This window comes from Culex quinquefasciatus, chromosome 2 (assembly GCF_015732765.1).
Source record: "Culex quinquefasciatus strain JHB chromosome 2, VPISU_Cqui_1.0_pri_paternal, whole genome shotgun sequence".
In the NCBI taxonomy this organism is placed as follows: domain Eukaryota; kingdom Metazoa; phylum Arthropoda; class Insecta; order Diptera; family Culicidae; genus Culex; species Culex quinquefasciatus.
The window spans coordinates 82,304,993-82,329,169 of NC_051862.1; the positions used below are offsets into that span (position 1 = coordinate 82,304,993).

At 35.5% G+C, this 24,177-nt stretch overlaps 1 protein-coding gene across 5 annotated transcripts in view; it reads left to right on the top strand.

Annotated features, from left to right (window-relative positions):
- LOC6045698 (protein yippee-like CG15309) overlaps window positions 1-22,721 on the top strand; it is a 184,445-nt gene extending 161,724 nt beyond the window's left edge. For 4 of the 5 annotated variants that reach the window (XM_038257318.1, XM_038257319.1, XM_038257317.1 and 1 more), the window contains exons 2-5: window positions 10,896-11,383; window positions 16,407-16,624; window positions 20,875-20,983; window positions 21,054-22,721. In XM_038257318.1, coding sequence (XP_038113246.1) covers window positions 11,351-11,383; window positions 16,407-16,624; window positions 20,875-20,983; window positions 21,054-21,143 — 450 coding nt within the window. In that variant the 5' untranslated portion in view covers window positions 10,896-11,350 and the 3' untranslated portion in view covers window positions 21,144-22,721. Of the gene's footprint in view, window positions 1-10,895; window positions 11,610-16,406; window positions 16,625-20,874; window positions 20,984-21,053 lie in introns of all 5 variants that reach the window. The other variant, XM_038257321.1, reaches the window with a different exon arrangement.
- Window positions 22,722-24,177: the final 1,456 nt, after the last annotated feature.

The following is a 24,177-nucleotide window of genomic DNA, read 5'->3' on the forward strand; positions in this document are numbered from 1 at the left end:
TAATAAAGTTATTTGTTGACAAATCACCATAAATCCAGTCTCCCAACTCAAATAGGCATCCTTGACTGATTAAAAATAATTTGGATTGAATATAAAGTTTACTAATTACTTAGTACAAAAGTTTATATAACTCTGAAATTCTAAATAAAACTTATCTAAACTTAATTTTGCAAACTTTCAATTTAACTAAATGTCAATATATTACCATAGAATTGCTAAATCAACATTCTGGAGTGGGTATAACACCGTTTTGGGGTCTTTGTATCGCTAGAATAGATTTTTCGTTGAATTTCGTACAACCGGAATTACGTCGTCGGAAAATCCGCCGGCATTCGAACCGGTCCACAATTAACAAGTCAACCTATGTGGCATCGGAAAGGGCAAAATTTCCGATCTTTTGATACCCATACATCTAGGTTTTCTATAAAACCCACGTTTTTAAATACCTAGGCAAAAACGTTGTTATGGTTTCGTTTGAGCAATCTGCCAAAAATGTATGGAATTTCGTAATTTTTGTTCTCGTGGATCAAACTTACTTTTGCCCAGGTATTTAAAAACGTGGGTTTTATAGAAAACCTAGATGTATGGGTATCAAAAGATCGGAAATTTTATGCCCTTTCCGATGCCACATAGGTTAACTTGTGAATTGTGGACCGGTTCGATGCCGGCGGATTTTTCGACGACGTAATTCCGGGTTGGTACGAAATTCCAACGAAAAATCTATTCTAGCGATACAAAGACCCCCAAACGGTGTTATACCCACTCCAAAATGTTTATTTAGCAATTCTATGGTAATATATTGACATTTAGTTAAATTGAAAGTTTGCAAAATTAAGTTTAGATAAGTTTTATTTAGAATTTCCAGAGTAATATAAACTTTTATACTAAGTAATTAGTAAACTTTATATTCAATCCAAATTATTTTTTTAATCAGTCAAGGATGCCTATTTGGAGTTGGGAGACTGGATTTATGGTGATTTGTCAACAAATAACTTTATTTATGTTAATTTTTCGAAAGGTGTACAAACTTTTTTTGCACCTTTTTTATTTTTGTAATAGTATTTGTAATATAACTTTTTATAGAAAACATCTTTTCATGAGCTTTTTGCAGCAAAATGTTCAACATGAGTTTCTGAACAAAACGTAGTACTAGGTTTATGTCAACATTAAATTGTTTACATGTTTCATCACAAAATGTGCATAGTGCCCAAGGGGTGTAAATACTTTTTTTACATACTGTATATGAAAATTTTGCTTTACGTTACATAATTTTTCATCCCACCCTCCCTAATTGTTGTAACATTTCGTAACAGAAGCCGACACCCTCTTCCCCTAACTGCGTTACGTCATAAAATTACGGCCCCATAGAACAACATGTTTGACAATGTTGGTTAAGTTCCTCTGCCATCGTACACATGCGCTGCAATTTTAAAATGTTGGTGTCGTGCAACAAATTGTATGAAACTCATTGTAGAACACACACACTTACTATTTCAATGCAAGTGTGCATGCATCAACCACTTCATAGGACTGATTCAGCTTGTGAGGTGTTGTTGTCTCTTTCTAAGCTATGGTATAACATAAAAGAGAAAGAGAAAAGAGACAGATGTATTGCCACCTTTCATGATCTGACTCACATTTCAACTTTCTTTCAAATCGACCCGGTCTTTAAAATCGAACCTCCACAATTCGTTGTAAAAAGCGTTGTAAAAAAGCACTAAATTTTAGCACTGAAAAACATTCAAAATGGCGACATCTGAAATCTGACTTTTGAACTTTGTATTGCGATTTGTATGGAAACTATGAGGGCACTAAATGTGGGGTATAGGGTACTTAATAGCACTAAATGAGCACTAAATTTTAGCACTGAAAAACATTCAAAATGGCGACATCTGAAATTTGACTTTTGAACTTTGTATGGCGATTTGTATGGAAACTATGAGGGCACTAAATGTGGGGTATAGGGCACTAAATAGCACTAAATGAGCACTAAATTTTAGCACGGAAAAACATTCAAAATGGCGACATCTGAAATTTGACTTATAAACTTTGTATGGCGATTTGTATGGAAACTATGAGGGCACTAAATGTGGGGTATAGGGCACTAAATAGCACTAAATGAGCACTAAATTTTAGCACTGAAAAACATTCAAAATGGCGACATCTGAAATTTGACTTTTAAACTTTGTATGGCGATTTGTATTGAAACTATGAGGGCACTAAATGTGGGATATAGGGCACTAAAAAGCACTAAATGAGCACTAAATTTGAGCACTGAAAAACATTCAAAATGGCGACATCTGAAATCTGACTTTTGAACTTTGTATGGCGATTTGTATGGAAACTATGAGGGCACTAAATGTGGAGTATAGGGCACTAAATAGCACTAAATGAGCACTAAATTTTAGCACTGAAAACCATTCAAAATGGCGACATCTGAAATCTGACTTTTGAACTTTGTATGGCGATTTGTATGGAAACTATGAGGGCACTAAATGTGGAGTATAGGGCACTAAATAGCACTAAATGAGCACTTAATTTAAGCATTGAAAACCATTCAAAATGGCGACATCTGAAATTTGACTTTTGAACTTTGTATGGCGATTTGTATGGAAACTATGAGGGCACTAAATGTGGGGTATAGGGCACTAAATAGCACTAAATGAGCACTAAATTTTAGCACAAAGAAAATTCAAAATGGCGACATGTGTCATCTGGCTTGTATTTCAAATTTTGTATGGCAATTTGTATGGAAACTATGAGGGCACTAAATGTGGGGTGTAGGGCACTAAATAGCACTAAATGAGCACTAAATTTTAGCACAACGAAAATTCAAAATGGCGACATGTGTCATCTGGCTTGTATTTCAAATTTTGTATGGCAATTTGTATGGAAACTATAAGGGCACTAAATGTGGGATATAGGGCACTAAATAGCACTAAATGAGCACTAAATTTTAGCACAAAGAAAATTCAAAATGGCGACATGTGTCATCTGGCTTGTATTTCAAATTTTGTATGGCAATTTGTATGGAAACTATAAGGGCACTAAATGTGGGATATAGGGCACTAAATAGCACTAAATGAGCACTAAATTTTAGCACAAAGAAAAATTCAAAATGGCGACATGTGTCATCTGGCTTGTATTTCAAATTTTTGTATGGCGATTTGTATGGAAAATATAAGGGCACTAAATGTGGGGTATAGGGCACTAAATAGCACTAAATGAGCACTAAATTTTAGCACAAAGAAAATTCAAAATGGCGACATGTGTCATCTGGCTTGTATTTCAAATTTTGTATGGCAATTTGTATGGAAACTATAAGGGCACTAAATGTGGGGTATAGGGCACTAAATAGCACTAAATGAGCACTAAATTTTAGCACAAAGAAAATTCAAAATGGCGACATGTGTCATCTGGCTTGTATTTCAAATTTTGTATGGCAATTTGTATGGAAACTATAAGGGCACTAAATGTGGGATATAGGGCACTAAATAGCACTAAATGAGCACTAAATTTTAGCACAACGAAAATTCAAAATGGCGACATGTGTCATCTGGCTTGTATTTCAAATTTTGTATGGCAATTTGTATGGAAACTATAAGGGCACTAAATGTGGGATATAGGGCACTAAATAGCACTAAATGAGCACTAAATTTTAGCACAAAGAAAATTCAAAATGGCGACATGTGTCATCTGGCTTGTATTTCAAATTTTGTATGGCAATTTGTATGGAAACTATAAGGGCACTAAATGTGGGATATAGGGCACTAAATAGCACTAAATGAGCACTAAATTTTAGCACAAAGAAAATTCAAAATGGCGACATGTGTCATCTGGCTTGTATTTCAAATTTTTGTATGGCGATTTGTATGGAAAATATAAGGGCACTAAATGTGGGGTATAGGGCACTAAATAGCACTAAATGAGCACTAAATTTTAGCACAAAGAAAATTCAAAATGGCGACATGTGTCATCTGGCTTGTATTTCAAATTTTGTATGGCAATTTGTATGGAAACTATAAGGGCACTAAATGTGGGGTATAGGGCACTAAATAGCACTAAATGAGCACTAAATTTTAGCACAAAGAAAATTCAAAATGGCGACATGTGTCATCTGGCTTGTATAGACCGTACTTGTAGAGTGGGGTGACGAAGAATTGAGTTGAGTATTTAAACCGGTTACGTTGCAGGCAGAGCTTTGTGAGTGACAAAGTTTGAGTTGAAACTATTACTAAGGCTTACGTTTGGGGCTTCTTGGAAGTTTGTTCAAAGTACATTGTGGCTGCTAGTGATGGGAAAGCAACACCGTCATGCTAGACAAACAAAACATAAATTATTGTTGTACGAGCATTTGAAATGTAGATTCTCAAATGATCAAAACTGAAATAATGATTATAACTTATTTTATGACATTTACATTTTAATTGATATTTCCCATTTAGACTCATTAAGATCCAATGTTTGGAAAATTTCTTTTTTTTTTAACTGAAAGCAATATGTTTCCTTTGTTTTTTAAACTTTCTACGCTTCAATAAAAATTGAGTATGTTTGATGCTCAAACATTTTTTTTAAATTTGCCTCTTAATTAATTTTTAAGGCCTTTGCAAATATTGTTTGAAGTTTATGTCCCTCTTCCCAGGTCGGTGTCTCCTGCCATTTTACACCTGCCCAGTTGTTTTGCAATCATTAGTTTTTAAAATATCCAATCAGGCTGTTGCAAATATTTCCTCCTTTTTTTCAAAAAACTTCAAAATTTTAAAGGAAATAGAAGTCAAACCAACCGAAAACATTTAAAAATTCATTTTTATGCATTTGAAATCATATTTAGCATGTCTGGGATCAATCACAAATATTTTCAATTTTTGTGGAATTCCAATGTACAGTACCGCAAAAAGTTATTTTTCGACGAAAAATAAATCTCTTTTATAATTGGAAATTTTAAAGCTAATGAATGCAAAACAACTGGGCAGATGTAAAATGCACATAATGTTAAGATCATACACAGTAAAAAAAACATGGTAAAATTACATCTAAAAAGGGGTACATCTTTTATGTCAGAAAAAAAGCTTTAATTTTACCTCTAATAATGTGTAAATTTACATCTGGCAGACGCTAGGAAAAAACTAACCTAATCCACCTATGTGGTTAATGCCTTCCTCACTTTTTACCAAAAATGGGTAATATGAGTGGTTTGGACACACATTTCAGCTTTTTTTAGTTCCAGAAAAAAAACACAGATATAACTCATGTGGTAATAACTCGAGACAGGGTTACCAGATCTTCAATGTTTTGGACTCATTGGAAAGTTCTTTCAATTACCTAACCAACGATGGGTCGGATGATGGATCCGGACATAGTTTACATACATTTCAGTGAGATCCGGCCTCAAAAAAGTACATAAATATCACTTAAGTGGTCATAACTCGAGACAGGGTTGCCAGATCTTCAATGTTTTGGACTCATTGGAAAGGCCTTTGAATTACCTAATCAACGATGGGTCGGATGATGGATCCGGACATAGTTTACATACATGTAGGTGAGATCCGGCTTTAGAAAAGTACATAAATATCACTTAAGTGGTCATATCTCGAGACAGGGTTGCCAGATCTTCAATGTTTTGGACTCATTGGAAAGGCCTCTCAATTGCCTAACCAACGATGGGTCGGATGATGGATCGGACATAGTTTACGTACATTTATGTGAGATCCGGCTTCAAAAAAGTACATAAATATCACTTAAGTGGTCATAACTCGAGATAGGGTTGCCAGATCTTCAATGTTTTGGACTCATTGGAAAGGCCTTTCAATTACCTAACCAGTGATGGGTCGGATGATAGATCCGGACATAGTTTACATACATTTAAGTGAGATCCGGCTTCAAAAAAGTACATAAATATCACTTAAGTGGTCATAACTCGAGACAGGGTTGCCAGATCTTCTATGTTTTGGACTCATTGGAAAGGCCTTTCAATTACCTAACCAGTGATGGGTCGGATGATAGATTCGGACATGGTTTACATACATTTAAGTGAGATCCGGCTTCAAAAAAGTACATAAATATCACTTAAGTGGTCATAACTCGAGACAGGGTTTCCAGATCTTCAATGTTTTGGACTCATTGGAAAGGCCTTTCAATTACCTAACCAACGATGGGTCGGATGATGGATCCGGACATAGTTTACATACATTTAAGTGAGATCCGGCTTCAATAAAGTACATAAATATCACTTAAGTGGTCATAACTCGAGACACGGTTGCCAGATCTTCAATGTTTTGGACTCATTGGAAAGTTCTTTCAATTACCTAACCAACGATGGGTCGGATGATGGATCCGGACATAGTTTACATACATTTCAGTGAGATCCGGCCTCAAAAAAGTACATAAATATCACTTAAGTGGTCATAACTCGAGACAGGGTTGCCAGATCTTCAATGTTTTGGACTCATTGGAAAGGCCTTTGAATTACCTAATCAACGATGGGTCGGATGATGGATCCGGACATAGTTTACATACATGTAGGTGAGATCCGGCTTTAGAAAAGTACATAAATATCACTTAAGTGGTCATATCTCGAGACAGGGTTGCCAGATCTTCAATGTTTTGGACTCATTGGAAAGGCCTCTCAATTGCCTAACCAACGATGGGTCGGATGATGGATCCGGACATAGTTTACGTACATTTATGTGAGATCCGGCTTCAAAAAAGTACATAAATATCACTTAAGTGGTCATAACTCGAGATAGGGTTGCCAGATCTTCAATGTTTTGGACTCATTGGAAAGGCCTTTCAATTACCTAACCAGTGATGGGTCGGATGATAGATCCGGACATAGTTTACATACATTTAAGTGAGATCCGGCTTCAAAAAAGTACATAAATATCACTTAAGTGGTCATAACTCGAGACAGGGTTGCCAGATCTTCTATGTTTTGGACTCATTGGAAAGGCCTTTCAATTACCTAACCAGTGATGGGTCGGATGATAGATTCGGACATAGTTTACATACATTTAAGTGAGATCCGGCTTCAAAAAAGTACATAAATATCACTTAAGTGGTCATATCTCGAGACAGGGTTGCCAGATCTTCAATGTTTTGGACTCATTGGAAAGTTCTTTCAATTACCTAACCAACGATGGGTCGGATGATGGATCCGGACATAGTTTACATACATTTCTGTGAGATCCGGCTTCAAAAAAGTACATAAATATCACTTAAGTGGTCATAACTCGAGACAGGGTTGCCAGATCTTCTATGTTTTGGACTCATTGGAAAGGCCTTTGAATTACCTAATCAACGATGGGTCGGATGATAGATCCGGACATAGTTTACATACATTTAAGTGAGATCCGGCTTCAAAAAAGTACATAAATATCACTTAAGTGGTCATAACTCGAGACAGGGTTGCCAGATCTTCAATGTTTTGGACTCATTGGAAAGGCCTTTCAATTACCTAACCAACGGTCGGATGATGGATCCAGACATAGTTTACATACATTTCTGTGAGATCCGGCTTCAAAAAAGTACATAAATATCACTTAAGTGGTCATAACTCGAGACAGGGTTGCCAGATCTTCTATGTTTTGGACTCATTGGAAAGGCCTTTCAATTACCTAACCAGTGATGGGTCGGATGATAGATCCGGACATAGTTTACATACATTTAAGTGAGATCCGGCTTCAAAAAAGTACATAAATATCACTTAAGTGGTCATATCTCGAGACAGGGTTGCCAGATCTTCAATGTTTTGGACTCATTGGAAAGTTCTTTCAATTACCTAACCAACGATGGGTCGGATGATGGATCCGGACATAGTTTACATACATTTCTGTGAGATCCGGCTTCAAAAAAGTACATAAATATCACTTAAGTGGTCATAACTCGAGACAGGGTTGCCAGATCTTCAATGTTTTGGACTCATTGGAAAGGCCTTTGAATTACCTAATCAACGATGGGTCGGATGATAGATCCGGACATAGTTTACATACATTTAAGTGAGATCCGGCTTCAAAAAAGTACATAAATATCACTTAAGTGGTCATATCTCGAGACAGGGTTGCCAGATCTTCAATGTTTTGGACTCATTGGAAAGGCCTTTCAATTACCTAACCAACGGTCGGATGATGGATCCGGACATCGTTTATGTGCATATAATTGAGATCCGGATATTTGCGAAAACACTTTTTTATATATAACTTTTGAACTACTTATCGAAACTTCAAACAATTCAATAGCGATGTATGGGACCTTAAACCAAGTTGAATGCAACTGGTTCGATCAAAATCGGTTCAACCAGTGCTGAGAAAACTCAGTGAGAATTTTGGTCACATACATACATACACACACACATACACACACACATACACACACACAGACATTTGTTCAGTTTTCGATTCTGAGTCGATATGTATACATGAAGGTGGGTCTAGGAGCTTTTAATAAAAAGTTCATTTTCAGAGCAGGATTATAGCCTTACCTCAGTGAGGAAGGCAAAATATCTGTAATCCTAAAAAAATATCAAACCGGCGATAGTTATATCTAGCTTACTAAATCCGCGCCCCAACCCGCACGGCCAACTCGCCGCTGTGAAAATAGAATGATAAAAGCCGAGGTACATTGGCTATGTGCTCCGTATATTGTAAATTTTATTTACTGCATATACGGTACATAGAGGTACATTGGCTTTGATCGTCCAATTTTCACAGCGGCGAGTTGGCCGTGCGGGTTGGGGCGCGGACTCAGGAAGCTGGATATAACTATCGCCGGTTTGATATTTTTTTAGGATTACAGATATTTTTTCCTAGCGTCTGCCAAATGTAAATTTACACATTATTAGAGGTAAAATTAAAGCTTTTTTCTGACATAAAAGATGTACCCCTTTTTAGATGTAATTTTATCATGTTTTTAAATGTGTAGCTTGTTATTTTAATTTTTATATTTTTTAAATTTGCATTGCATTTCTAATTGCTTTCAGTTGGTTAGACTTCTAATTCCTTTAAAAAATTTAAAGGTTTTCAAAAATTTTTTTTTTTCAATATTAAAATATCAATGGCTATTTATTTGATTTTATAAATGAAAACTCATAAAACCTCGCTATTTTTTTAATCACAGCTAACACTTCAAAAGGGCATTACAGTCCAGACTCCAGATCATCCGAAGATTCGATTATCCGAAGTTCGATAATGCGAAGGTTTGTATGGGACTTTGGATAATCGAATCACGAACAACAACAAATTTCGTATCTTTTATTTTCTTGTTTTAAACATCAATTTCGAATTCTGCGACCAAATTTTTGTCAAATCTGAATGTTTGATTGCCTTATAAATTAAAAATGCATATTTTAAAAATTTTATCATTTAAATTCTATATCACTTTGGAGTAGTCTAGGAGTCATACTTAAGCTAAGCAATAAAAAATAAGACTGTTTCGATTATCTGAAATTTCGATTATTAGAAGTGCACTGAAAAAAAAACACGCCAGTTTTATGTGTTTTTTTATTTTTAAGTTTAAAAGTCAAAATAGCCTAAGATGTTACAAAAAGACTCACGAAAAATGCAGGATGGAGCAACTCACCTAAAAAAATACAAAAATCATTTATTGAAACTGTTTTTGAAAAGAGCTCTAAACGTCAAAATTTTCAAAAACCGAATACGGGAATCGATTCTCCAGACAATTTTACATAAAAGTCTTCATATTGACTACTGTCCTTAAAATTTTGAATAAAAACGTTTTTTGGTGGTTTTTGACATTTTATTTACGACAGACTTAATTTTTCAATCTCGTAAATATTTTTGCCGGAAAGCTCGTCCAATTTCTCATAAGATAGTCTTTGACCACATTATAGAAGATTTCCCAAATTTCCAATAAAACTTTTATAACTTTTTCCCCTTATTTCCAATCACTTTGCGTGGTTCAGGGAAATGCTCCCTGCATTATTTCCCATAAAAAATGATATGATCTGAAACATGAATCATGGCCATGTGGACTTAAAACAATACTAAATTGAAATAGGTGTAATTACGTAGCATAAAAAAAAGTTCAAGAACTTCAAACGAGGATAGCTTTAATTTTTACCGACCATAGATTTTCGTTCACCCGACAAATGAACGGGGATGTTCATATGTATATGATAGTTTTCTGGCTATTTTTCAAAAAAATACTTACTTTTCCTGTCATTCTTGAACGACGAAATAGCCTACTTTTCTGTTCCAAAAATAACAAAATCGAATAGCAACACTTTTCAATATAAATGCTGAAAACTTCTACTTTTCAGCACTGAAATGGGTGCTGAAAAGTTGAACTTTCAGCACTTGTTTCGAAAAGTAACAAAAGTAACGATTAATTGACAACATACTTGCAAATTTGACTTAAAATTTCACTCAATGGATGTTTTTCGGAATTGCAAAAAATGTTGCATGGAACTCGTTGCAAAACTTGATTTTTCAGCACTCTTCGTATTTATCCAACTTGGTGAACCTCGTTGGATAAATGTACGACTGGTGCTGAAAAAATCCTCTTTTTGCAACTTGTTGCATAAACTACTAATTCAAAACTTTTCTACAATGTGCATTAAAAAATTGTGACATGCATACATTATTGTATCTCTGGAAATATTGTGAAAAATCGATAATTTTTTATGCTATTTCTAAGAATGGTTGAAAATATATTTATGATTTTAAATTTTTTTTGTTGTGACGTTACCATTTCGTTTGACGCCGTTGTTTTTAATTTCGAATGCGGCATAATTGCGCAATATTATTTTATTTGTTTGTTAAAACATTATCGAATATTTGCATTCACATTTCCAATCACCACTCTAACTACGCTGTAAAAACCCAAATCGGAGTCATCGTGTCTAACGTATTATTTTTGTTTTCTCTCACCTTTCTTTCCAGAATTTTCGTAAACAGTATCAGTGAATGTCCGAAAACATCAATCAGTAATCCAGTTATCAGCAGCAACAACAACAACAAAATCATCAACAGCTGCAGCCATACAACCGAAACCGAAGTCGTAGTTTGAAAGTGTGTTTTTTTTTCGAAGGAAAAGCAAAAAAAGAAGCCCTCAAAGAAGACATTCGGTGCAGTGTTTGTTATTGGGGCATAGAACTGATAAAATACAGCAGAAACCGCAACAAAAATCGCTGACCGCGTTTAGCACCCGAGCAGAAGCGGTTGTCATCCCCGCGACGACAAAGAAGAAGCTCCGTGTCTGACATTGACCGCGAATGTCGACGCCAGTGTGAGGGGGAAAGAGGGCAGTGTCAGCGCGAAACCGGAACCGGAACCAGAGGCGGAGTGAGCGGGGTTGCAGTGAGCTCAGCGACCGAGCCTCTCAGTAACCTCGACGGATGCACATATCCCTACTTAGTTTGCTGTTCGAAGTACGGATCGTAACGTTTCTTGCCGCTTCTAACGCTAACACTACTACTAACCTTGGGCTAAGCTAACACTTGGAGCTTGCGTGCGTGACGTCACTACTAACCACTAACAACTAGAGAGCGACTAGAAATTAACAAAGTTCGCCGGGAGCCGTACTTTTTATCATCCATACTAGTTTTAAACACCACTTTCGGCCTGGACTCGAATCGAGACCACGATCCAACCCAGGTAGAAAACGACGATGGTGGTGGCACTCAGAGCCATTCTTTATAACTAAAAATAAATTTAATTTTTGTGAAACAAAATTAAAAATTATCTCAATTTAAATCCACACCCTTTCTAATAGTTAATTAAAATTGAAATTCTAAATCCAATCTAAAATTGTTTTATGGATCCCAGATTTAAAAAAAAAATGAGTTTTTTTTTTCAAAAATCTACTATTTGTGATTTGTAAAAATGTTTAGCAGTAATGATTATGACTAACTTATACTTGAAAAAAAAAAAAAACGAAACTATTGGCACACTACGCCCCCCGGGGCATGGCCTTCCTCTAACGTGGGATTTCTGCTCCAGCGCCTCTGACGAGACAGGAGAAACCGGGACCGACGTTTTACTTCACCATCCGATAGAAGCTCAGTGGATAAGGCGGGAATCGAACCCGCGTCTCATAGCATCATCGGGATCGGCAGCCGAAGCCGCTACCCCTGCGCCACGAGACCCACCAACTTATACTTAGTTAGACTAAATAAACTGTAATTGATGTAGGGGGACAGGGGGTAATATGCACCCCCTAAGGGAAAACTGTGATTTCTCAACCATAACAGCATTTCTGTGGAAGAATTTCGTTAGATGTTCATAAATAACTATTATTCAACGTCATCCAAGTGAAACAAGTCTTTAAAAACCTCAAAATTGTTTAAAAATAACAGATTTCTAAAAATATTTTTGATTCATTTCAAACAACAATGCGGGGCAATATGCACTGCAACATGGGGCAAAATACACTGGCTAAAAACAGTTTTCACTAGTCACCACTAGATGACACCGCTGTTTTAACAAAGGAGCTTCACAGCGGTGCATTTTGCCCCGACTACGCCTTTTGCAGAAAATTTAATTAAAAATGCATTTTTTGATGTTTTTGGGCTCATCTGTCTACACAATAATGAAGATTATGACAAAAACTATAAACCTCAACACTTACAATAACAATAAATGCTTTTTTTGCAATTCCGTCGTGAAACTACTTACTTTTTCTGTCATTCTTGAACGACGAAATAGCCTACTTTTCTGTACCAAAAATAACAGAATCGAATAGCAACACTTTTCAAAATAAATGCTGAAAAGTTCTACTTTTCAGCACTCAAATGGGTGCTGAAAAATTGATCTTTTCAGCACTTGTTTCGAAAAGTAACACTTTTCAACATTTTTTTGATTTAAACGATTTATTATTGAAAAATAAAAAAATATTGCTGCCTATCTTGACAGAAAGTATCTTGTTCGACAGCTCGTTCCAATGAGACTTTGGTTGGTCGTGGTCGAGGGGGAAATAAAAAGCCAAAGTCTCATAATCTGAATGAAACAGGGGTTTTTAAATGCATTTTACAGTAGTTCAGTTGTTTTGAAATCATTAGTTTTCAAAAAATATAAATTCTACAAAAACCAAAATGTTATTGAAAAAAAATCATTTTGCGGTGCTGGACATCGGAAATTTACGAAAAATCAAAGGATTTTTGAATAAATCCAAACATCCTGAAAATGATTCTTAACGCAGGGGAATGCATTTAAAATTGATTTTAGCTGGTTGTACTTGTAATTCCATTTAAAATTTTGAAGTCTCTTAAAAAAATTGCTTCCTGATTTTACGGGCCGAAAAAAACTTTTTAAATATTTGTACCATACTTATAATCCTGTAAAAAAGTCTTTATTTCGTAATTTTACCTTGCTCCACCACCCGCACATATCACTTCTTGGTATAGGAACTAAAAATAACAGCGCTTTAAAACTTAATTTGTTGCTTTTAGTTTTTGTTATGGTTTCACTAGAAAGTTTTTTGAAACATTTTTTTCTTGTTTTAAAAATATATCTAGTTCATTCTTGTCGTTACGCCGATGAACTTTTCGCCTAAAAGACTATTTCAGTAATAGTTTTTTATGCATCAAAAATCAAAAGGATTGCATCAAAATCTTTTGCTTTTGCAAAATATTTGCCTCGTCTTTTTTGGTTTCATAACAAAACTTCACAGGAAAAAAATGTAAATCTATGACTATATTTGTGAATGATATATTGTTTAGACTACTCTTGTCAAATAATGCAAAAAAACAATCAAGAATAAATTATTAATCATCTCTTTCAATTATTCGCATAATTTTTTATGTTCAAAACAATTCAAATACTCAAAGAAATTATTTTTTGAAAACCATATTTGTTTTTTAATATCTGTTTTTGTTCCAAAGAATGCAAAAACTACAGAAATTAGTTATGGAAAACCAAAGAAAAAACAAGAATGCGAGATTTCATAGATTTCTTTTAGCTCATGCTTGAAGGAATGTTTGAAAAGAAAGAATAGAAAAAATATTTTAATCAAAACCATTTTTTAAAGAACAGGTCATGCTTGAAAAGAGTTCAAAATCCATCAATATTTTTTAACCGGATTATTTATTTTCATAGAACTGGTTATTTGGAAAACAATGCATAGCTTCAAGAAATTGAAAAAATCATCTTATAAATAGTAATGTTTGATAGAATGCAAAATTCACATTTTTTTTGTAGAGACCAATTCATTTTCAAAGAACTGTTCATGTTTAAAATAAGAACTCCCAGAAATCATCCTGTGAATAGTCCAATGAACGGTAATGTGAAAAAATGCAAAACTGCTGATATTTTGTTGTTGTTGAGCAACCAATTTATTTTCAAAGAACTGTTGTTGTTGAAAATAATGCAAAAAGTCCCTAAAATAAATAAAATCATCGCTATAATAGCCCAACGAATTGGTCAGGTTCAAAGAACTAAACATTTTGAAAAAAAAAAAAAACAAAATGCTAAAACACCCAGGAAAGAATAAAATCATTTTTTAAATAGTTCAAAGAACTAGTCAGGTTTGATTTTTTTTTTGAAAATCAGGCAAATACTTTTTTTACTACCGTCAGTGGGGGTGACTATGGGTCAAAAAACGATACACCTCTTGTAATTTCTTAATAACAAAAACAATTTAAATAACATTGAAATTTTAACGTAGATTTTTTCTTAGATAGTTTGCTAACATTTTCCCAAAATATGGTGGATTTTGATGAACACTACCTTAAATGCCAATAGTTTGAAAATTGACCCAATCTCACCTCTTAGAGGGGGTGACACTGGGTCAAATGAAACTAAAATGATGCCCAAATACAACGATATGGTAAAAACAAGTTATCCAACAATGTTTTTTGTTCGAGGGAATGGTATTGACATAATACAATGTTTGAAGTGAAGATTTTCAAACATTTGAGTAGTTTTCTAGCAATTCCAACAAAAATATTAGAAAAATGATTTTCCGAGAGGTCATTTTTGGCCAAAAACGTACCTCAACTTTAAACAGCTGCCAAAATAATAGGATTTGTTCTAGGAACGAGTTTTTTTCAGCAAAGTCATCTTAAGATGTCCCCTACACAACCCTTTTAACAGAATTCAGTTTCATTGAGAAGAACCTGAGAAATGGTAAAATCCGTAAAAAATCACTTTGACCCAATCTCACCCCCAGACCCAATGTCACCCCCACTAACGGTACTGATTTTTTCTTCACAATTCAATTCTGGAGTTTTTTTTGAAAAGGTCCTATAAACCAAATTTTAAATTTTTGCTTTTTGGGTGATTTTAGAACCGCCTTGAGTCAGGGGTATTCAAAAACACCCAAAAAGCAAAAAATGAAAATTTGGTTTATAGGACCTTTTCAAAAAAAACTCCAGAATATTCTTTTATTTTTCGATCGGCGAAACGCCAGTCAGCAAAATTTCCTATTCGGAGAAGCGATCTTCGGCGTAATGCCTATTCGGTGAAACGACTTTAGGTGAAATGTCCCGCACCCTGAAAAAAAATATTACGTTTCAAGCTCTGTACAAGACATCTTGTTTGAACTTCTTTGACTCTCTATAACCTTACAATGATCTTTGCCAAACTGGTTATGTCTGTAACATAAACAACTGCATATATTGCTTATTCGGTTAAGTTGCAGGTTTCATGAAAAAAAGAAAAGAAAAAAACACCTTTTTTAATTTTACTTTGAAAAATTTAATGTACAAAAGTTATATTTTTAATTTTTAAAAAATCAAAAAATCTCATCTTTTTAGTTGTGGCATATTTTGAATTAAATTTATTTGCCAAAGCTAAGCTATTTAAAAAAATGTTTAAATTATTTGAAAATAGTTTAAAATTTATGTTTTGCAATTCCGCTGTGAAACTGTCAACTTTTCCTGTCCTCCTGGAGAAACGAAACGGCCTACTTTTCCCTAAAAAAACACAGAATGGAAAATTAATACCTTTCAATACCAGTGCTATACCAGTGTAATGGGTGCTGAAAAGTTAAACTTCTTAAAACTAGTATCGATAAGTAATTTTTTAAATATTTTTATTGTTTTGAATGGTGAATTTACTAAACACATGAATGTTAGACATAAAATTCTATTCCTGAAGCGTTTTTCGGAATTGCAAAATAAGTTAAAAGCAACTCGTTGCAAAACTTGATTTTTTCAGCAATCGTCGTATTTATCGAACTCGGTATACCTCGTTGGATAAATGTACGACTCGTGCTGAAAAAATCTTCTTTTTGCAACTTGTGCTATAAACTACTTTTTAAACAATCGAAGTAATCGGCGCCAAGTCCATTCAACTTTCATTACGGCTCTGAGTGTCATTAACCAGCTCTGTTCCAATTTTGATCCAAATAACACGTTTTCCCCAAGACCCCAACTCACAGTTTGCCTGCTACAAATTGCTCTAATTTGGTGTCATTTCCACTCTCTCTCTCTCTCTTTCTGAATCCGGAAACAGGAAGCGGCCACCGAAGGGCACGCAAACGGGCAATCGTCGTCGCAGTCGTCGCACTCGACAGGAAGTGGCAATATGGTGAAAACGTTCCAAGCCTACCTGCCGCCAACGAACCGAACGTATTCCTGTGTCCACTGCCGGGCCCATCTAGCTAGTCACGATGAGCTAATATCGAAATCGTTCCAGGGAAGCCAGGGCCGGGCGTATCTCTTCAACTCGGTGTAAGTACATAATGCTTGAAAGACAAGAACACGTGTGTTCATGGGCAAACTTGTAGGATATCCTGGTGGATGTGGAAACCGTGCCAGGAATGCTAATCTTGGGGTTTTTCGGGGTGGATTTCGCATTCAATGTAGGATTCATGAGTGGCGACAAGGTGGTAAAAGTTTCCAATTTATTTTTTGAATCGATCTTTGAAAGTGGCCCAAAGGTATATATAAAATCAAACGTAACCATTTAATGACTCCCATCTACTTATAAGGGCCCCGTGGCGCGAAGGTTAGCGGCTTCGGCTGCCGATCCCTAAGTTGCTATGGGGCGCGGGTTCGATTCCCGCCTTATCCTCCTGGCCTTCTATCGAATGGGGAAGTAAAACGTCGGTCCATTTGCGTAAAAGAGGTTTTGGCTGACTCACCACACATAACCTTCGGACGCCTACCCAAGTAACATTTTTTCCCAGGAGTTCTACAAGAGCTCTTCAAGATAGCTACAGCATAGCAGTTTGGACCGCGGTAGTATAAAATTCTCTTCAAAACTTCTTCAGGAGTTTGGAAGAGTACTTGAAGAGAATTTTATCCTACCGCGGTCCAAACTGCTATGCTGTAGCTATCTTGAAGAGCTCTTGTAGAACTCCTGGGAAAAAAATGTTACTTGGGCTAGAAATGAGCAGAAACTTGCAACAGAGACCACAAAAGACCCGGGGGTCGTTAAAGTGGATTGCTTTGCTTTTTGCTACTTATAAATTAATTCAAACTAGTATTATGGAACCAAGTCCACTTAGCCCAGTGGTAACGCTTCCGCCTCATAAACGGAAGTTTGTTTTGAAAATTTCGTTTACTTCCATTCGGAAAAGGTTAATAAGGCCAATGCCATTGGCCAATGGCCAATTTTATTTCAAAATTTTCCGAATAAAAAAGGAGACAGAACAAAAAAAAAAGCTTTTAAACAAGTTTTACAGTTGATGATTCTTTCTGCATTTTAAATCAAATAGGGCACTTTTAGTCTTTATAAAATTTAAAATTTTGGAGCGATAAATCGGAAAAAGACGTAAACCTTGAACATATTTTTATGATTTTAAATTTGAACAGCATCATAACTGTAATATTAAATAAAGCATTTGTGATACGTTTTGCTTATTTTATTTTTTGAAAATAAGACTTGATATCAAATTATTTGTATTTGAAAAAGAATCATCTGATCAATTTGGTGTCTTCAGCAAAGTTCTAGTGTATGTCCCTTGGATTCTGTTTGCTTTAAAAATTTCTTCCGGTTGTCAATAATTTCACTTTCTCATGGCTTGCATAGACATTTTTCTTGGCGAAACGAAGCTTTGAAGGGTGTTTGACATTAGTTTGTTTTTGTTTGATGGACGTTGCCATGATTCTCTCCCATAGCTGGGTATCAAGAAAAACTATTTTCAATCGAGTCTTCATTTTGCATCGTTCTGTAAACTGATGATTCTCTTCCTCGACGGTTCCTAATCTAACGAAAATGCAGCACATCCGAGAATACTTGAAAATTTATTTCAAAAATTAATGCCGTTAGCCCTACTGCGTTGTGTTAACCGCAGAAAGAATTCTGAGAACGGTTCACATGGTCCATACGCAAAGTCAAATTTTCATTTATAATTTATACTTGAAAATGGGGGATGGGGAAGAGTTTATAAACTTAAAATTTAGAAGATATGAAATTTTAAAATTAATTTTCTGATGCAAAATCAAATTTGGCATATTTTGATAGAGAATTTGCAGCAAAGCTCAAAGACACATGCCGCCACCTATGAAAAAAAGCGTAAACCTATGATTTTTCGAAGTTTTTACCTTCAAAATTAACTTTTTTATTAAACTTATGCCGGATTCGGATGAGAAAAATTATTTCCAACAATTTGGTGTACAACTTTCCAATATTTGTTTGATTTTTCTATGAGAAAACTGGAAATTTAGAAAAAGATAGTAATTTGGACTGTTTGGCAAGAAAGTCTGTCAAAAATCAATGCGCCCAAAATATGATCAACGCGCCCAAAATATGATGTTCATAATTTTAAAGCAAATATGGCGGTATGGCGATTGTCCACGATCCATATAAAAAAGTTTTTTTTGTATGGACAATTGTCCACGAGAGGGGGGGGGGGGTAACAGATTCCCAAAAAAGTGTCCACGTGGTTTATGGATGGTCCCTTTGCAACTAGTTTAATTAAGATTGATGCAGGGAATCATGAGAAATAAGCGATTTTGTACTTCAATCCAGCAGAAAGGAATACGATTTTTGGCAAGTAACCCCTTTTGGCGCCACCTACATTTGGAACACAGTCACGCTGCAAAACCTCAATAAAAAATTTCGAAAATGTTTCAGATCTTTGAATTTTAAAAATATTGCGCGATTTTTATTCTAAATTATGGTATAGCACAGAGTAATTTGTTTGGTAATGTATTGGAAACATTTTCCGCACTTAGGGTTTAAGACTTAAAAAAAACTAGTTTTCATGAAATTTCATAGACTTTTGTAAATGCGTTGTTTTGACAGTCTGTTTTTTACATTTATTGTTAAATTTATGGAAGCTGATGAGATCACTGCAAATTTTATTTGAAGTGTTTGTCCTTTTCCCCTACAAAATTTCCCTTTAAAAATATCAAACAGGATTGGAGACTTCCTGTTTGACGTGGAATGGCTGAATGAAAATTTTAATTTTAGTAAATTATTATTTTTAATTAAGGAGCTTTGATTTGGCTCAAATTTGGAGTGGGGGTTCTTTGACCCAAATAATTAGACCCGTATTTTTTCGTTTGGCGATTTTGATGCTTCTATCCAAAATAGGGTGGTCCAAACGGCTGAACCAATTTAAGAGTCCCAAGTTTGAAAAGAAAGTTTCAGAAGAAAGGAAAAATATGTGGAGGTTCGAAAAACCTGGCTGAATATTTGAAAAGGTCCTATCAAAAATTTCATATGTGAAAATATTCCTGATTCCTTGTAATATTTTACATAACATATCCAAAAATTGCGATAACCCATTATTACGATTCGGAGATATGATTTTTTGAACATAAATACTGGGATTTTCGACGCGCCGCGCGCTAGACGAAAATGGGTCAAAATCAACTTATTTTTACTAAAACTGCGATAACAGGAAAATTTCAGCGAAGACCTTTGCATGTTTGGGTCTTTCAATTACGAAAAATTTGGTACCCAAACATGTATTGGTCATCGCTGAAATTTTTAAGTTATCTCTGTTACGTTTTCGTCATTTTTCCGTTTTTACGCGCTACGCTTCGAAAATCCCAGTTTTTACGTTGAAAAAATAATAGCTCCGAATCGTGTTAATGGATATTCCAAATTTTTGGATATGTTTTTTAAATTATTACAAGGATTCAGGGAAAAACATTTTCAGATATGTGCTCATTGGTCCAGAGACCTTCAAATTAACAAATGAAATTTTGATGGGACCTTTTCAAATATTCAACTAGGTGTTTTTCGAGTCTCCACATATTTTTCAGTTTTAAACGTTAACAGCCCATGTTTGCATAAATGTCTCATATGCAAAAACAGCATACTGAGAGAAAACGCATGGCAAGTTTGTTTTTATGAAAAAAAAAACCTTGATGTTTTCTAGTTTTCTTGAACAAGCTAGTGCATAGTTTTGTTTTTTTCTGAAAAAGCACATGTTTTGGGACATTTGTGTGAACAGTAGGGTGACAATAAAAAAATCGACATGACTCGATTCCTGTTAAGTTTTGAACCAAATCGGTTAAGGTTTAGGATTCTATATTGATCGTAAAAGTTAGTAAGGGAAAAATCGCAAAAAAATGTATGAGGAAAATTCATTGCTTCAGAACTTTGCCGGCAGCCTGGCAGAAAAATACTAAAACGATGTTTTTTTTTCATAAAATTATTTTTAATAGGTCCTTTTCGGTACTGGGATCTGGCTAGGACCGAGTCGGCTTTTGTAATTACATTGTACTTAATGCTAAGAGTAATTACAGAGGATCTTGTGTGTAAATGTTAGTGGGAGGGGAGCCGATCTAAAACGATGTTTTCCCTAATACAATTTTGCGTTTTTTTCCATACAAACTTCAACGATCAATAGCGACCTTAACAGATTTGGGTCAACATTTGCACAGTTGATTATTTTTGCCTAAATAATACAAATAATGATTTTTTTACAAGTAATTCAAAACATCCTTCAAGTCCCAGTTTTTCGTTTTTAATTAATAGTGAACAGTTTTTATTTAAATAAATATATGTATTGCTTTCCCAGGGTCAACGTCGCTTGTGGCCAGGCCGAAGAACGCGTCCTGCTGACTGGTCTCCACGCGGTAGCCGACATCTACTGCGAATGCTGTAAAACGCCCTTAGGGTGGAAATATGTAAGAAAGCCTGTTTTGAGAGTTTGAAGAGTTGAGCCATTTTTCACGGCGTTTTTTTTCCATTTTTCAGGAGCACGCCTTCGAGTCCAGCCAAAAGTACAAGGAGGGCAAGTACATCATAGAGCTCGCCCACATGATCAAGGAAAACGGCTGGGATTGATCGCCGAGCGAGAGTTATTTTTGATAAAATCAATTCGTCACCGTCGCCGCCGCCGTCGTCATCGTAAATTAGATTAGCGAATTGTTGAACGCCAACTCCCGCCAGCCAGCCCCCGCAAATCATGCAACAACAAAAAAACACAATGTGCGTCGTCGGGAAGCCGGAAAAGGTGCCACCCACGGCCATCCCCGCGACCTCCGGGGCAACAAATCGACTCTGCCACTACTACTGCTGCTTGCGGCGCGGTTTGGGGATGGTCACCCTTTTTCCCACCCCGGCGACCACAAAATACGCCGTGCATCGTCTACTTTCCAGTCCCTTTTTTTTTGTTTCCTGCCCGATTTTAGTTTGTAAAACTCCATCTTTTGTGAATTTTCTTAAAATTTGTTCCTTTTAGTCGATTCTGTCTCATTAGAAAATTATTAGTATTGTTTTATCAAGAGGAAATTCGTTTAAAATCTAATTTTTTTTATAATTTAAATGATTTCACAAAACATAACCTAAAAAAATCGGAATCTTTTGTCCCCCCTCCTTAACAAACAACAATTTTGCATAAGATAGCCGAACAAGATTAACACTACTTTATGGATTAGTGAAAAATTACTAAACGTCGTCAGTCGCGGATCGGAGCAAGAAGAGTTGAAGAGAGCGCGCGAGAGCGTAAAAGAGAGCGAGTGAAATGCGTTTGTGCGCTTGTGTTAGTGAGGAGAGCGACAGAACAAGAGCTGTCAACGGAGGTGAAGATGAGCAGCAGAAAGAGATGGAAAGAGTGAGAATGAGGGAGAAATCGAACACGGAGATGGAGGAACGCGAGAGAGAAAATGCGAGAGTGATATTAGTTTTACGAATGTTTCAAGTGAGATAACATTTATAAAGAATCGTATTTTAGTCGAAATATACACGTCTAAGAGAGAGAAAAAAAAAACTAGCTTTAGTTCTGCGAGAAGAAAACAAGAAAACTGGAAGCGAAAAGAGAATAACAAGACATTAATATGTTTACACTCCCACACACAAGCACACACACACACACTTATGGTTTTATAAATCAGAAGTTAGTTGATTGTGCAAATTCGCGTGTGAAAACAGAAATAAAAAACACAAACACACTCACATACAACATGTTAAAGGAATTTCAGTTTTCGTTTTCTTTTCGTTCTTCGGAGATAGCGATTGTGATCAACGGTAATATTACAGTTATAATGTATTTTTTTTATTAAAAAACAATAACAATAAAAACAAAACAACTTTTTTGTGCAGAATATCCGTGTGTCTGTGTTTTCTTTTGTTTCTCTGGCGTGACTGACGAAAGTCCAAGAATGGTTTTGCAACGATCAAACCAGATTCAACTCGAACTCGAGCAAGCGAAAACAAAACAAAAGGAGCACTAAACACACACGACAGCGGATTGAAAAAGGAAAACAAATAAAACTATGGATGAATTTTACTGCCAACTAAAAATAAAATAACAAAAAACGGAGAAAAACTAACTAACAAGTTAAATAAATACTAAAACAAAACAGTAAGAAATAAAAAAACGGAAACATCAAACTGTACTACCGCAATATCGTTGAATGAAAAAACAATGTTAAAAGTCACAAAAACACACATACACACACACACACGCAGTCACAAACATCAATAAAAGTAAATAATAAATGGTAGCTTAACGACGATCGCAAAAAGTACGGCTATAAAAACAAATCTTGAAAAAACTATTCTGAAAACGTTTAGCAGGTCGATTTGGCAGAGTGGTTTTTATTTTCTTTTTGGTTTCATTACAATTTGGTGTTTTTTCGAATGTTTATTTTTTAGAAGACTCTTTAAAATACCTTTTTTATTTTTTTTTTTTCGTTGAACCTCCCATGTGCGTTTTTTAAGATCTGCTTGTGTGGGTCAATCGGACCGCACACTAGACTCACAATCCGGAAGTCGCCGGTTCTAATCCCGCGTCATACTTCCACACTAGTGTGTCCTAAAAAAAAAACCTTCAGGCTCATCCGAATTTCGATAGGTTTTTGCCTCAGGAACAATGTTTTCATACAACGAAAAATTCAGAAAACCGCTTTGAACTCGCGATTTATGATTTACAGAAAAGAAACTTTACAAATTGCCCCATTTTAACTTCAAGTCATTGTAAAGGGTTGAACCAACAATTTTCTGTAATCAAATTGATTCAGAAAGTCGTCACTTTTCAATAAAAAGATGATAAAGCTTAAAAACTTTTTTTTGATAAAATTTTCTTTTAATAAACCAACAAAAAAAAAACCGCCAAGATCAATACAATCATCTGGAAGGCAACTTCATTGTGAACTGTTTGGCTTCTTGAATAAATAGTTTTTGTCTCTGCAGTGCGAAGATGCAGTCATTTCAGTAAAATAAAAATGGCGAATTTTCAAAATTCCTTCTGAATTCCTTCAGTTTAGCTTAGCTTAGCTTAGCTTAGCTTAGCTTAGCTTGGTTGACCGTACTCTAGCCGAGCATGAAGCTCGCAATAGCTAGGTTGGCGCCGATAAGGAAAATAAATGCGTCAGGAATGTGCCGAATGACACATCACCACTCATTTGTCCTTTTGGTCGACTCCTCACGATCAACTGGGGAGGTGGGGAGGGATTTGATGATTGGATACCCTATAGAGATGCCTAAGATCTTAGATGACCTCCAAGATATCCGGATTTGGAGGGGGAAAGGGATTGATGGGATACTTCACCGACGAATGAAGTAGTGCTTAGATCATTCAAAAAATACAAATATGAAAGAATAAATAACTAAAAATGATAAAAAATGGAAAGATCTCACCATGTATCAAATATCCACATTATTCTCCATTTCTATCGCATCGAAAACATCAAGCTTCAGTCTTGAGAAAACTGTTTTTGCTGAACTTCCGGAAACATGCCAAAAACAGCAGGATCGTTAGCGCGTTGGGCTGGAGATTCTTGAATTAAACGGGACGCGTGACCTCAGGATCAATTCCCCGATAAGCAAACTCCCGGCGTCATAGACTGCCGTTTTCACTTGCCAGCAACTTTGCCTT